Source organism: Gopherus flavomarginatus, chromosome 7 (assembly GCF_025201925.1).
Source record: "Gopherus flavomarginatus isolate rGopFla2 chromosome 7, rGopFla2.mat.asm, whole genome shotgun sequence".
NCBI classification, from domain to species: domain Eukaryota; kingdom Metazoa; phylum Chordata; order Testudines; family Testudinidae; genus Gopherus; species Gopherus flavomarginatus.
In genome coordinates, this window is record NC_066623.1 from 31,514,450 (window position 1) to 31,530,647 (window position 16,198).

Below are 16,198 nucleotides of genomic sequence, written 5' to 3' on the forward strand. Positions count from 1 at the left end.
ACATGGGGGGGGGCTCCGGTGGCTATTTAAAGGATGGGGTGGCAGAGGCAGCTGGAGCCCCGGCCCTTTAAATAGCCCCCAGCGTCCTCCGCTATCCCAGGACTTTGGGGGCTATTTAAAGGGCCCAGAGCTCCAGAAGGGAGAGCAGGGCTGCAGGGTAGGGATTGTGCTCCGGCCGGGAGAGCGGGGCCGCAGGGCGGCTTGCCCCGCTCCGGCTGGGGCTCCAGCCAGGGCCGCAGGGCGGCTTGCCCCACTCCGGCCGGGAGAACGGGGTTGCGGGGCGGCTTGCCCCACTCTGGCCAGGGCTCCAGCCGGGGTGGCAGGGCTTGCCCTGCTCCAGCCGGGGCTCCAGCCGGGAGAGCGGGGCTGTGGGGCTTGCTGCGCTCCGGCCGGGGCTCCAGCTGGGACAGCCGGGCTGTGGGTCAGCCACGCTTCCGCCGGCGCTTTGGTCAGGGGAGCGGGGCCATGGAAGACCCCGGCGCAGACCGCAGCGGGGTAAGTAAAAAAAATTTAAAAGGCGCTTAAGGCGCGGGGCCCTCTTTGGCGCTGGTCCCGATTCCAGGGAATCGGCTGAATCGGCCTAAAGCCGGCCCTGGATGGAAGCATCATGGGAAGGGCCATTCACGGTCCAAGAGCGCCTGGGAGCTGTTAACTACCTCATAGCCTTTCCCAATTCCTCCCTAAAGCCCAGAGTGTACCGTGTTAATTCTCTCAAGCCCTTTTATTCCAGAGACTTACAGGTTTGTCATTTTACAGCTTTGATCTATCTAGCTCAAACAATAGCAGTGAAGTTGTGGCAGCACAGGCTGTATAAGCCCACGGGCACCTTGGTGTGTCCTCAAGTAGCTAGGCTGTGCTGCTGCACCTTCTCTTCTATTGTTATCTGAGCTAGATAGATCAAAACTTGCTTAAGAACATCTACACATATTGCAGTCACATCTCTGAATGCAGTGAAGGCATACCCTCACTCTCAATATCTTGACCAGCTTCAGACATCGTGTAGTTTACACACCATCTTCCACCCTTTTTGCCCAGCATATAATTTATTATGCTTTTGGGACATATATATGCTTTAAGCTCACCTGTCAATTTGTCACTTTCCAGATACCTAAACCTAAGAGGAGAAACTCTAAATTCATTAAGCAGGACAGCTGTATGGGTGTTCCAATGAGTGAAACAAAATCCCATTTATCTGCTGCTGGTGTGGTAACCTGAACCACACCTTTCTGGGCAAGCAAGCTTCATATTAAGTGGAAGATCAGTAATGAGAATATTCATAGCGTAACCCACCAACCACATCCACCAGTTCTGGTTTGATTTTGGTGGCTTTCTTGGGTCACTGATTTACCCATTTTCAATTATGGAGTACACTGGCTCCCTCAGACAGAGTAGTGGACCAAATTATTTGTACCTAAATTGGTGCATAATGCACTCTTAAACTGGCCTATTCAGTACCATCAGTGGTTCACCTGAGGACCAGGGAATGTCTCAATAAAAGGCACTAATGCAATAGCCAATTAATTTGGCTCTAGTTATGATTGTTGCCATTCCCAAAATTTTTAATAAGCATAATGATAAAGGATCTTGAGACCTTTCTCTAGGTAAATGTCAGAACAGCCTGACACATCCATGTGAATAGAAGTGGATACTGCGTGTAGTGATAGGTCATTACAGTGTGCTGCATATACGTCTGCTTTGTCTGCTCTGTTTTGGTGTGTTTTTAAGGAGACCTAGAAATGTCATGAAGCACTGTTGTAGACAGCTTAACAAGAGACTTCAGCTGTTTAGATTTTAGAAGAGGAACCCTCAAATTGAGTCCAGGAACATTCTATCACATTCTCCTTTGTGCCTTTTTTGTTTTGCCCTTCTGCTGCATAGTTCAGAAAGCTGCAATAGACAAGAAAATACCATTTGACCACGAAAAAAGTCTTTCTAACAATTTTGTTGGAGGAAAAAAATTAAAGCAACAGGAATTGCATAGACTACATCTGACCAAAATAACCACATTTTGAAGATGAGCACAACCTTCATATTAATTTTTACTTTATTTAATTTATTGGCCATAATTTAATGTTTTAGGGGATTGTATTAGCATATTGCAAATATTAGAAAAATATTGCCAATAAGTACTTTAATTACTGTCTTGACATCTTAGATTGTGAAGAGACCTCAAGAGGACCTTAACTGTGACACGTTCAAGCATATATTACATGCTTATCTCTACAGTGGTATTCATCAGGAAAGTTTAGAATATTGGAAAAATATTAATACCATTAAGTTAGCTTGTGTATCAGCTATGTTTCTGAGTAGTTAATGAGCTTGTCTATCCTTCTTTGCAAAGGAATTAAGACTTGATTAGACTCTTCAATATTCTCGTGTGTGTGTAATTATGCTGAGCTTTCCATTGTCATGTTGAAATACTTGCATAGCTAAACAATTTGGCAGACTGCATTGCTCAACATACAGCAGACAAAACTAAGTTTTTCACAAGTGATTAAAGTATGTCTGTACAAAGCATACTCATACTGTATCCCCAGTGGGAGGAAAATGAGTCCTCACTCTGAGTTTGAAGCAACAAGCCAGAGGTGGCTTTATTTTCGAGCAATTGTAAATGCATGGGAGAGTACTCACGGGCAGAGGTTCCCCTCCGGAGGCAGGTAGGTAAACAATTAGGCAAGCTTTTATACCTTTCATTACATAAAATAATGAGCAACAAATGTGTTTTGTAATACATTTTCTTCCTGATATCTCACTTTTCACATTAATTTCTGCCACAGTCTACGTTCCATTCTTATTTAACACAACGTCAAAACAGTATCTTACAGTCTGTTCCCATTCGCTTTCTACTTGCCGAGGCCTTCAAGTCTTGCATTGTTAGAGTCAGTGTCTGCCTGACTTTGTTAGCCTGACTCTTGCTCTATTCCTAGAGACTAAGATCTCTATGTTCAAATTCCCTTTATCCCTTTCTCCACTTCCACACCCCTTTTCACTACTCGTTACCTGACTTCCTCTGTCGCTCACTGAAGATGTGTTTCTGACAAAGATTGGCTATCTTGTTTCTACTAATGTTATAATTTGTACTTTCATGTACTGTATTGGCTACATGTTAACAAGTGAACCATTTATATTTCTCCTTGCAGTATGCCTGGCTTTCTTGAGTTGACTTGACTACAACATTACTGCAGCAGTAATTGAATTCAGATGAATTCAGAATATAAAAGGATCTATTGAAATACAGCTTATAAAATCCTAGCCTTTGGGTTTGCGCAAATGCTAACAAAATGATCACAGCTGTATACTTAATGACTGATTTCATATTAAACCAATATGTGTGTATGTGCATATATAAAATGTTAAATTCAGTCACGGAGGAACTGGCTTCAGCTGTCCTCTACCCCAATAAGATAAAGCTCAAGATTTGTTCCAGATTTCATGCAAGTGTAAGTTCAGAGTGGGATGCCAAAGGACCTGGCAGCTAGAAAAGTGGTCCCAGTGGCCAGCTAATGATATAACTTGACACTATGTACTGGAGAAAGAACCCAATACTTTGGCTATGAGTGAAGCTGTAGGTGTGTGGCATGAAGGCAAAAGGGAAGATTTAAATGCAGAAACAACTGAACGGAGGTGCAACTGCTAAACATGATATTTTTTACCAGTTTGGGAGTGTCCTGAAAGCCCCTCTCTAGAAATTCTTATTCCAAGGCGTGATGTAGTTTCCTCAGTTGAATAAGAGAGAGAGCCATGGGAGTCTGATTTTCAGCATTTAAAGAAAAGGAGATCATAACAGGTAGGCACACATTTCCCTGCAAACAAGAGTGAAATAATAGAACATCACTGAATAAGAAGCAGATAAGATGGTCCTAGTAAGACATTGGCACTACTTAAATCTGATATTTATTACATACTTGCATGATTTCACATTTGGAATAATTCCCTACACGTTTCATCCAAGCATATTCATGTTGCTCAACGTGCTATTACTCAATACATTGTAATTATGGGATAAAGATCCTTCAGTGACTTTTCTTTTGCTGTTCAGCAGTTCTACCATTCACATTTTCAGAGATCACACTACTTGCTGAGAGTGCATTACCTGGAATTTGTGACACTGTTTTATTTACACAGCCAGGATGAATGGAATTGCAGAGATTATATTTGGGTTATATTGTAAATTTATTTATTACTCACAGTTTATGAGAGATCCTAATTACAAGGAAATGGCACAGGGTAATTGCTGAGGAAGAATTGCTTCAGTATCTCATGTTATACCTCCTGTTGGATATTTTATCATTTTACAAAAACCAATTATTCTGCCACTATGGCACAAACATTACACATGTAATTTAAAAATCATACTAGTACCTTCTCACACAGAGTATTAAAACATTGTTCATTTTAGACAGATTGCTACGTGTGCTTTTTAATGATTCAGAGTTATGATATATGTACTGAAGGGTGTAGGGCAGTGAATGAAAAAGTCATGTAACAGCTGGAAGTTTCCATTCTTTACAACCTGCAATATATCCAGTCTGCCATTAGCCATTAAGTACATGGCATAAAATGGATTTTAGCAAAGATGGAAACACTTGCAGTGAAACCATAACTCATTGCATCGACCCTAGCAAGGTCCCCTACTCTCTATGTCCGATCAGTGAATATGCTGTTATTGCCATGAATACAATATCATTATAATGAGATTGCTATAATAATTGGATATAGAGCAAATCATGAAATGTCCTTAACTCTCTTTGAAGTCCACTGAACTGAGGGGCATTCTGTGGCCACCAAGTACCATGTGGGATCCAGCAGTAATTCAAGATAGCTAGATATATGGATGAAAGTTTAGTATGCAGATGAAGGGCATTAAGTAAGATTTCAATGTGATCTAAGAAAAGATTATGGTTCAACAGAGAACTAGAAACTGTGCTATTAATTGAACCATGTGGCACTGCTTATTATTTTCCACAGAGCTGAATTCAGATGGTTGCAAGACCTAATGGGACCTGCAAGATCTCTTCCAATAAGCTTTTTTTTATTAAAAGTGTGGGAAATAATGATAAAATTGTTCAAAATTTAGTCAGAAATTATAGGGAAAAGATTAACCCCAAGGAGGGGAAGTCGCTTCATGATGGCTTAGTCCTAGCACCATGACTCCCAAATGTATCTGAACTTAACTCAAAAGAACGTGAAGTTGGAGTTGTGCCTCCAGATTCCATGGGCAGGAACTGTGCAATAGAAGTGCAATTTCTGTTTTCCCAAGGCCAGTTAACACTTACAGCCTGCCACAGAAAAAAGGGACAAGGCTAGGATGTGATCTTGCAACGTGTTACTTTATGTATGCCCTTGTTTTCTGACCTTAATAAATACAACAGTGTCTTAGTAATCAGAGAAACTGCAAATCCACTGTGAATTTTCATTCTGACTTCACAGCCAAAGGGTTACAGTGTTAATGTGTGTTTGGACAATTTTGGGGTATTTGTGAAAATGTTTGCAAATTCTGAAAGTTGTCAGAATTCCAACACTCATGATTAAGGCTACATCTATACTCCCATTTACTTATGCTGCTCAGGCGTGTGAATAAGCCAGTGTGATATAAGTTACACTGACCTAAGTACTGCTATGGACAGTGCTATATTGGTGGGAGAACTTCTCCTGCCAACATAGCTACAGCCATTCGTTGAGGGCTGGATTAAGTTGATGGGAGACCTCTCTCCCATCAGTTTTGAGTGGCTATACTAGAAAGCTTACAGTGGTGCAGCTGTAACGGTGGTGCTGCACTGCAGTAAGCTCTCTAGTGTAACCATAGCCTAAGTATCCAAAATCTCATTCTGGGAGTACCTTGTTGGTTATTAACTGTTCTTCTGTTTAAAAAGTCTGTCATCGGATCAGGGAGCAGAAACAATACTATGTGACTTTGCTAAACAACTAAACAATAGAATAGTAAATATCAAATATCTGAAGCAAACAGCCCTTAGCCTGAAAACTGTTCATCTAAGAAATTCAAATTCATTCTAAAAAAATCAACAAATTTGTGGGCCACCAAAAAAAAAGAGCTAAACTTGTATTGATTGCTGTTAATAACAAATAGTTTTGCCAGTTTTCATTTTTAGCACTAACATAGCTCAGGTCTGTCTATTATTATTCTTATAGCATTGCCTAAGGACTAACCAAGAATGGAGCTCCATAGTGTTTGGTACTATAGAAACAAAGAGTAATAGATAGTCCCTGCCCCAAGGAGATTGCAATCTACATAAACCAGACACACACAGGATGGAGAAGGGGTAGAACACAGCCTCAGAGTGAAGTATATGAAGGCAACACATGGTAGTTCAAGAATTTCTTTGTGGGCTGGAAAGAAAAGGGAAGAGTGAGAGGACATTGAAGGGAGGCTGAAAGGGTCAGAGGAGCAGATATGGAGTGATGCTGAGGTGAAGAGATGGTGGGGGAGAGTTGGACCAAAGAGCCAATCAGCACAGAGGAGGTTCAGTCAAAACTACAAACTGAAATGCCTTTGCCAGTGTAAAGCTTCATTGTGTTTAAGAGGAAAGGGTTAAAGTTAGTGGGAACCAATCACATTTGAGAGCCTAAATAATGATTTAAGTATGTCTATGGATTCAGTGGAAAAATAATGTATAATTTTCCTTGATATGGAAGTGCCTGAAGAAGATTAGAAGGGACTAGGGTAGTGAACTCCAAAATTGAGTCCTTTCACAAATATTCTTTAAACAGAAAAGGAGGAAGTGGGAATTGTGTATCGAGGAGTTAAATATAAATTTAGTACGTGAGAGTTTCTTAAAGCTGTTTTATCCTTTCAATATCTTCGGCTAAATTTAGTGACTTATTAGAAATCATTAATCTTGTTCAAAATCAAGTAAAGACTTCCTTACAAAACACTAAGTCACATCTATCTTTATTTATTTATTTATTTAGCTGAGATTATAGTATAGACACAATTAATTTGTTGCTGCACAAGTGGAACTGAGCTGATTGGTGGAGAGGTATGAACGTAACACAACATACCAGTCTATGGAGTTAATTTCAGAGGAGTAAAGTGCTATTGCTAAGGAAACAAAGCTTACACTGGCTTAATACTAAGACGGTTTCCTGTGCAGAATATACTATACTTCCTACTAATCATGGTGAGCCATAGTTGCTTGCCTGAATTAGTACAAGGTAAAAATGAAGATACAGCTAGCAATGCTACTGCAAAGTAAGTGAGATTATTTCTGTCCTACATTATTTTGTGCAGTGGGCGGGGAAAATATTAGTAGGCATTTTCAACTGAAGATTACACCCATAGTTAAATATTACATCTTTCTGTCTTAAGATGCATTAAATATTTAAACATTAGTGCCAGATATTTTTGAGCCTTAATTATAATACATCCAAACTGAAAAGTACCATTTAAAATATAAAAGCAACTTCACAACAGCTTTATATGCAACTGCTGAGGAATCCGCAGACTACAGAACATAAGCCTACGGTACTGATACTGTTTAAAAAATATTTTCATATAAATGAAAACAATCAACTGTAATGCAGACACAGGATGTTTCTAATGTAACCTGTTTAGATGGAGGTACAGAAGTAAATGAAATTGCTACTGATATTGTAAAGCCTGATGTTACTGTGGACTTAGAAACCACCTTTAGCCAGACAGACCGCAGTAGCCAGACAGTATTTGTCTAGCAGTGGGCGGGTAAAGGCTTTGGACAGTCATTTACATGTTTTTTTTCACTCACTGGCCACAGCATATTTTACTAGTGGTTTGTTTGGTCATTCAGATATCAAAATAGAGTTCCAATATTCTTCATCATATACTTTTTTGTTATTGTTCATGGTCTCCTCAAAAAGGAGTTAATGTTCAAACTGGCTGGCAATTCTCTGTCTGAGATTGAAAATTAGAACTTTTAATTGCCAATTAGCATGGCAATTAAGATGAGCACCTGGTGCTTGATTTCATTGATCTCAAAGTGAGTGAGGCATCTAAGTAACTTTGTGAATCCCATCCATCATGAATAAATGGAAAATCCAGCATGATCTAAACAATTTGTTTTCTAAAAGGGAGCACTTCATGTCTGGAATTCATAATAGCAACATGGGCATTAATATACCTTCATTTTAATTATGTTGCTGCACTGAACCTATCTGTAATGCATTTTACTCTGGAAGTGGAATGTTTTCAAGTTCAAGCTTTTAAATGATTTCTGAATAGATTATTATTAGAATGAACATTTTCAGCATTGTGCTACATGTCTTGTTAAAGAAAATATTATAGCTGTAAATCATTAAAAGAAATTTCAGAATCCCACATCACAAATTTGTGTTGTATTTGAGGTTTTGCTCACTGAGATCCTCACACATTCTGTGTGCACCTATACTTCCTTTGCACACAGTAGATAGCCACACTCACAGACCCTTCCAGAAAAATCACCAACTTCTATAGAGCCTGAGTTAAGGAGCTGTCTTTTTCCTTACAGATCCACGGAAAGGACAAGACTAATTCACTTGCATGGGTGTTTCTGTGGGACCTTTGAGGACTTTGTAAACTGCATGATTGTAGTACCGGAACTGGTATATATGTGAAATGTTTCCTCTTTTGCATTTCTCGGCTTCAAAGAAACCTCAGGCTGAGCAGTATAGGGTGTTGTCTCTCTCAGTTACATTAACAGTTAACTTGTTCCTCAACACAAAGAAGTGAGGTTCTAACCTGTACTATATTTTAGCTTTCACTGCTGTCATGAAATGTTAAACCTAGGGCACTTTCATTCCACGTTAAAACTTTGTGTAAACATGCAGCAGAAAGAGGAAGAGAGAGAATAGAAGTGTAAGTAAACCACAAACAAACTGCCTTTTTGTCTCATCATATGTCTATTTACTATACACACGAGAAATTCCACAGGCTCAATCTCCTCTGAGGTGCCAATGGTCCCTCTTCCCAGTAATGCCCAAGCAGGAAGCCTGACGTGAAGATGAACATTGATCAGCCCTAGTGCCTGACATATGTTAAGCAATACTGCTAGCAACCACTCCTCTTCAAAGTGATTGTGCAGTGTCACCAGCCACAAGTACTACACAGCCAATGTTTACCCGTTCTTCAGAGAACAGCAACTATGAAAGGATGAATCCCTCTATACTTACTGTTTCAACACCAGTTGCAATGCAATATTGATTGAACCCTCTTTGCTCTGTACCTTCTGCCCTTGTGTGTCTGTTTTAGCAATTCTTGCTGGTTTTGGTGGAAGCCAGGTATTTGCTATAACCAATATGAATAATGTCGCAAAGAGCCTTCCTTGTCCTACTCCAAGCCATGTCCTTGACAAGGTCTGAAATCAGTATAAATGAAATCTACACACCTCTGTTCATGTGTAGAGAGGAAAATAATTAGTTATCGCTAAGGAGTCAGCGGCTGTACTGTGCAACAACTTCCAAATCTCCAGAGGCCAGTCTGGTTTTCTATATAAATAATGTCTCGATATGATGAGATGAACCCTTTTCAGTAGACGTTAGTCTTAACACAGTTCTTTAGTTGCCATCTCTATTCTGTTTACCTTTCCTCCTCCCTCTTTAATCCTCCTGCAAAGCTTGTTATTATTTCCCTCCTCTCCAGCCCCTGTAAAACCCCATCTCTTGGGGCCATCTGATTTAAGTGAAAATTTCAGGTTTTATTTACTTAAAAATAAATGTCTGGCCTTCATGGTTGTAGAGAACAGCTTGAAAAGTTGTCCCCTAAAGGCTGTGTATGTAGGGCTGTGTTTGGACTCAGCACAAGGTATAAACAGGGTCTTGTGCAGTTTTGGGGAAGGGCAGCTGTTTGGTGCCTACAGGTCACCAAAACTGCTTACTCAGTTCCCCACGGCTGTCAGCTGAACTACAGTTCCCAGCATGCCTTGCTTTGGGCTCACAGGAAGCCATGGCACTTCCTGTTTCCTGAGGCGGCAGATTTATCTTGCTTTGTGTGAGGGGAGGCCCAGGCCTGCTGGGGAGCTACGGGGCTCCAGCAGGGTGTAGAAAGGAGGGCAAGTTCTGTGGTGGAGTGCTCAGGGGCCCAGCACTAGAATTTACTTGGTCCAAACTGGGCCCTCCTCAGGGGCATAACGTTCAGGCCTGAGGCTATGTGATTCTGGAGAGCCAGCCCTCAGGGAGTTGTGCTGCACCTTAGCTTGTGCATGTATGCGGTGGGGCTGTGTCTGAGTTCCCTGCAGCTGCACCTCACTGATTTCATTTGTATCCCACAGTCCTGACTAGGAGACCCTCAAACCAAGGCCATACAGGGGGACTCCCTTCAGGCAAACACTGGTGTTGGGGTTTTCGTGTTCATATTAAGCCCTCTGCAAACACTCCACAGGGCTCTCATCTCATTATATTCTGCTTCTTGTGACCATCAAAATGGCTGTATGCATTTTGGCTGCCCTGAGCAGATCAAATCCAGGTCCTTTCACCGTGTACAGCCTTTGTGAATCATACAGGCACCTCATGAACATCAAAACAGGCCTGTTCCCCTCCTACAAGGTCAAGAAACTTTCTGTTTCCAGTGATGACGCATGACACAAACTTAAATGTCAAAGTGAGGGAGTGTTGTTTAGTGGTTAGACCAGGAGGCTGGGTATGAGGCGATCTGGTGGTTATTCCCAACTGCCACGGACTTCCTCTGTGACACTGGATAAATTACATATTCTCTCTGTGCATTAGTTTACCCATCTGTAAATTGGTGATAATTACCCATTTGGGTAAAATGTTTTTAGATTCTTATATGAAAGGTGTCATATAAGCACAGACTATTAGTGTTTTATGATTTTATAGGAGGAATTGAAGGCCAACCTTCAGAATGTTCATAATTTTGATCTCAGGGTCCTGGCTGGAACTACTGCAAAGGTACCTTTTCAGTAGTTTATGGTCAGTCCTTAACTCGTAGCACTTGAAAGGAAGGCCAAACATCTAATAGAAACATTTAGATTTAGACAAGTAAAAGATTTCTTACTTAAAAAATGCACTCACTCATTTGAAATGACACTAATGAAAATAAAAATGTAATCAATGTTACCCAGTCCTACATTTTAATTTGTGTCTGCAATGCAAAGATATTTTACTTTACTGCAAAAGTATGAGGCACACTTTCCCCCTTCTCTTTAGGATCTCCTTTATCTCTAGTTAATGACGTTTACATGATAAAAAACCCCAGCAGCTTGCAGAAACTGGACAAAACATCTATGTTCAAGGTAAGTTTGATTTTATTGTTGCAACTTATCACCTAAGAAAGCTTAGAGGCATAAACATATTGCTCATTTAGGTAACTTCCCAGAGCTTTTCCAAATAAATTATTACACTTTGTTACACTTCCAAGGTGAGTCTCACAAACTATATATAAACTTACAATGACAAGAATAAATCGATGCATCTGAAATTTCTTTTTGTGTATGTTTTTCTGGAAGCAGCTCTGTTTTAAAAGAAGTACAGGCAGTTAAAAATTGGAAAGTCTTAAAATTTGCTACTTGCTTTCAAATGGTTTAATGCTCTTATTTCTCAAAAAATGCCCCCCCATCCCCTCACCGCCCCCAAAACTAAAAAAAAGAAAAAAGAAAAGTTTGGTCAGGAGATGAAAAATGAGTAGTAGGATCATAGCAATAAAATAAGAGAGTACAATTGTCAAGATATTTATACGTATTAATAAGCATCTGTCATCTGTCATATGGTATAACTTTTCATTAATATATTTAATTTCTCTTTCTATATTAATTTCGTAACGGCTCCATCTTGTGGCTAATATGTATAATTGAGGATTAACTTTCATTAGAAGTTTCAGAGTGGTAGCTGGCTACTCTAAGGGCTGGTCTACACTTGGGAAGGGGTCAAAGTGAGACATACAACTTCAGCTATGAGAATAGCGTAGCTGAAGTTGTTGCATCATATTTCGACTTACCTCCCATCCTCACGGCGGGGGATCGACGGCCGCGGCTTCCTGGTCGACTCCGCTTCCGCCTCTTGCCCTGGTGGAGTTCCGGAGTCGACGCGGAGTGCAGTGGGGATCGATTTATCACGTCTCGATGAGCGGGTAATGTGAATATGCCATTAAAAAAACACCTCAACCAGGGGCGTAGCTCTGAGCCTGGGGCACTGTTTACACTGGTGCTTTACAGTGCTGCAACTTGCTGCGCTCAGGGGGGTGTTTTTCACCCGCCTGAGCGAGAAAGTTGCCGTGCTGTTAATTGCTGTTAATTGCCAGTGTAGATAAGCTTATGCCCAAATAAATGTATTAGTCTCTAAGGTGCCTCAAGGATTTCTCATTGTGTTTTCATTACAAGCTTTGTTTCAGTGTATTAAGTATCTTTTGGCATTACATTTTCTCATTTTTCTTTTATAAGCTCACAATGGGGTATTTTTAAAACAGACAAATGAAAGTGAAAACCTCATACGAATCTTGCTGATTTTTAGGTGTTTTTGCTGCTAAGTTGCTTTAATTAAAATAATAAAAAGGAGTATTTTTTTTCTGAACATTTAAGTTAACTCCATTTAGGGGGAGGAGAGAGAACCCTGGACAATTTTCATTCTATTGCATGGAGTTGTAAAAAGGAATAAAAGAAAAAGTGGTAATGCCTGATGGGAAATAAAAAATAAAACCAACATTTTTGGTTTTGATGAAAACTGGAACATTTAAAAAAAGATTTTTGCACGTCACTCATTTTCAAAAATGCACTTTTAAAAAAAAATTGAATGACAAATTCAAAACTACTAATGCTCAAAGATTGCACATATATAATACCAATTCTGATGTTATTTCTCTTTCCTATAGATGTTTAACAGTGATGTTGCTGACAAGCAGTTTAGCCTGGAAACTGCAATTAAAAATATTGATAAAATGTCCAATGAGTTGAAGAAACTAAATGGTAATTCTGAGTGTATCTATCATCAGACTAAAGGGGAAATGACTGAATTGTTTGATGCAATGTTGTTGTAGATGTGTCAGTCCCAGGATATTAGAGACACAAGGCGGGTAAGATAATATGTTTTATGGCACCAGCTTCTGGTGATGAGAGAGAAGCTTTCAAGCTTACAGAAAGCCCTTCTTCAGGCCTGGGAAACGTACTCAGAATGTCACAGCTAAATGCAAGGATTGTTTAGTGGTACTTACCACATATTTCAAGCGACCATTCAAGGTGAAGTGGCCTATTAACACCCCTCCAATCATGCGGCGGGGGGAGGAGAGAAAGGGAGGGTTGTGGGGGCTAGGGGGACAAAGGGGAGTAAGGAGCTGGGGAGGGGTTATGGATTGTTATAACCAGTGTCTCCATTCAGTCTTTGCTAGATACTAAAACTCATGAACTGAATAGAGACACTGGAATTGTGGCTTTTTATAACAATCTGTAACCCAGTAACAACGCCCTCCACCCCCCACCCCAGTTGTCAGGTGGCTCCAGGCACCAGCGCAGCAAGCTCGTGCCTGGGGCGGCAAGCTGCAGGGGGGTGGAGTGCTGGTTGCTGTGAGGGCAGCAGTCAGGCAGCATTCGGCAGCATGCTTGTGGGAGGTCTGCCGGTCCCGTGGCTTTTGTGGAAATTTGGTGGCAAGTATGCCAAAGGCAGGGGACTGGCAGATCACCCACAGAAACACTGCCAAATCCATGTCCCCAGCAGACGATGCCACCAAAGGCAGCCTGACTGCCATGCTTGGGGTGGCAAAAAACATAGAGCCGCCCCTGCCAGTTGCCTCCCCATTTCCTTTCCCTTCCATGACTGGTGGATTGTTAATGGGCCATGTAGGGGGTGGTTACCCACTCCTACCCTTTGAAATGGAAAACAGCCCAGGAGAGGGCTGTGGCTGAGGCAAGAAGCCTAGGCTGATTAGGGAAGGTAGGCTCAGCTGTGGCCAAGCCCCAATCAGGCCCAGCTAGCTCCTATAAGAGGCAATGAGCCAGGATCCCAGTCACTCTCCCTCTGCCTGTAGAGGCAAGGTGGGTGTAGTGGGTGGGGTTCCCCTGGGTGAGGAGACCCAGAGTGTGGAGGTACTGCCTGGGGGGGCAGCAACCCAGAGAAAGGGAGCCAGCGGTAAGGCAGATCACCAGCCTGCAGGGGGCACTCCAGGATGCTGGAAGAGCTAATTCCCATGGATGACCAGCAGGAGGCACCGCAGGGGTGAGTCCACTCACTTACAGGCCGCTTCACCTTGAGTGGTCCCTTGAAATATATCTATCTACTTATCTAAACAATTTGTTCTCTCTTTTATTTAGCTCTGAGTACATTTCACAGCTGCTAATGAACTCATGCAGATTTTGTGATTATGTTGTTCCTTCTCTATAATGAAACAAGAATTTGTCCCCTTATGGTGAAAAATTAATAAAATCATACTTACTGTTCAAAAAATAGGATCATATTAGTCAAACATGAAAAAGTCCTGCTAGATAACAGTTAATTCTTCAGCAAGTACATATCATAGCTTCCTAACAAAAGGTATATAGTAATATACTAATAGCAAATTGTATTTAAATGCCTTGGAAAATTGCTATCATCCTTTTAATTTATAGAAGAGTTAAATGTAGAATACTCTACAGTAAAAAAAAAAAAAAAAAACCTCTGCAGTAAATTGTCTCACACATAATACCTATTATACAGTAAATGTTCATGATTGAAGTTCATATTGTACTTTTTGTAACAGTGAAAAGCCAACTGCTGCTCTGTGACCTTACTTTGAACTTCAGTCATCCTGTGAAGACCACAGTTTCAAGGGAGGTAGAAGAAAAGAAAACAGATTTTGAGGAATTACATAATTCCATCAAGTTCCATGCTGATGCTTCCATTAACAATTCTTCTCTTTGAGCCATTAAAATTTCAGCATGGTTTTCTGCTCTGGTTGAAACTTTTATAATATGACATTTTGTGTTATCAGAGTATGAAAAGTAGTATCTGAAGAATGTATCAATATGTGAAAAACAAATCTTTTGAATAACTCAGAAACAACTAAAATAATAAAAAGGAAAATAATTGGTCCATAGTCTATACATTTTCCAAAATCCCCCTTTTTATTAAACAGCTGAGTCTGCTGAGAACAGCGACATGGGAAACTAGATGGCTCAGGAAATTGTTTATGGAACATGGCGTCTTTCATGTCAAGTTAACTGATCTGAATCAAGACCAACTGGTAACAATTAGAAATATTTACTACCAGCTAGATCATTGTTTCCCAACTGGGAAAGGTGGTGCTAAACCTAGATGAGCTCAAGGGCAAGAAAACAGCACTGGGAGGGAAGAAAATGGCATGACCCTCAATTTGTCCCATTGTCTTCCTCCTACAAACCTATAGCTTTGAGTAAAATAGCAGATGACTTCTTGAAAGCCATTCCTCTGCATGTAGTGACCCCCTAATGCAGCCAGCTACAAGATACTAATGGAAGGGTAAAGCTGACAAATTTAGATGCAAGACTCAAACCATGCACATGCCAGAAAATGGAATTAAATGTAAGATAGGCAAACAATGGGACCAGTCCTGTTCCTTAAGTCAGTGGGAAAAACTCTGGGCCCTAATATTTTTAACTGATTCTGAATTATAGTTTATATTTTAAGACAGAAAATATGCACCTGTCCCAGGCCTATCAGCCCCACCCTCTTAGTTATCTGCTTCCTGGGTAATGAGTTTGAGTGTAAAGCAGGGTTTCTCAAACAGGGGTCGCTGCTTGTGTAGGGAAAGCCCCTGGTGGGCCAGGCTGGCGCATTTACCTGCCCCATCTGCAGGTCTGGCTGATCGCTGCTCCGGGCCAATAGGAGCTGCTGAAAGCCCGGAGCAGTGATCCATGGCCAGTGGGAGCCACAAACGGCCGGACCTGTGGACGGGGCAGGTAAATACACTGGCCCAGCCCGCCAGGGGCTTTCCCTACACAAGCGGCAACCCCTGTTTTAGAAACCCTGGTGTAAAGCCTGTGGCTTGGTCAGGTGACTAAACATCACATGATGGTAGCCGAGGGTTGTACTTTATATAAAAGGGAGTCTTCTCAGAATGGAAGGAGACAGACCTCCAGGAAGGAGGTTCCTGAAGGCTACCTAACAGCAGAGGGACCTAGCTCTGGGTTTGCTGCACCAGCTAAAGGTAAAGGCCTGACTGGAGCTACCTGCACTAAAGAACAGGAGCAAAATTCCTGAAGAGGGAATTAGGAGGTTCCGAGGAAGGGTAATCCTAGAAGAAAGTAGTCTGGATAGGCCAGTGCAGGTGAGT

The 16,198-nt window shown here is 41.2% G+C and overlaps 1 protein-coding gene across 1 annotated transcript; it reads left to right on the forward strand.

Annotated features, from left to right (window-relative positions):
• Positions 1–7,105: 7,105 nt before the first annotated feature.
• Positions 7,106–14,986, forward strand: C7H5orf58 (chromosome 7 C5orf58 homolog). The gene is made up of 4 exons (XM_050962889.1): positions 7,106–7,210; positions 11,134–11,219; positions 12,791–12,884; positions 14,648–14,986. Exons 1-4 carry the CDS (start codon positions 7,180–7,182, stop codon positions 14,806–14,808), a joined length of 372 nt encoding a protein of 123 aa, XP_050818846.1. The 5' UTR covers positions 7,106–7,179; the 3' UTR covers positions 14,809–14,986.
• The last annotated feature ends 1,212 nt before the right edge of the window (positions 14,987–16,198 follow it).

Coding starts and splice junctions, on each gene's coding strand:
- C7H5orf58 (XM_050962889.1), top strand. CDS start 7,180: ATGAAGATACAGCTAGCAATGCTACTGCAAA. Junction 7,211..11,133: donor GCTAGCAATGCTACTGCAAA/GTAAGTGAGATT, acceptor CCTTCTCTTTAG/GATCTCCTTTATCTCTAGTT. Junction 11,220..12,790: donor ACAAAACATCTATGTTCAAG/GTAAGTTTGATT, acceptor TCTTTCCTATAG/ATGTTTAACAGTGATGTTGC.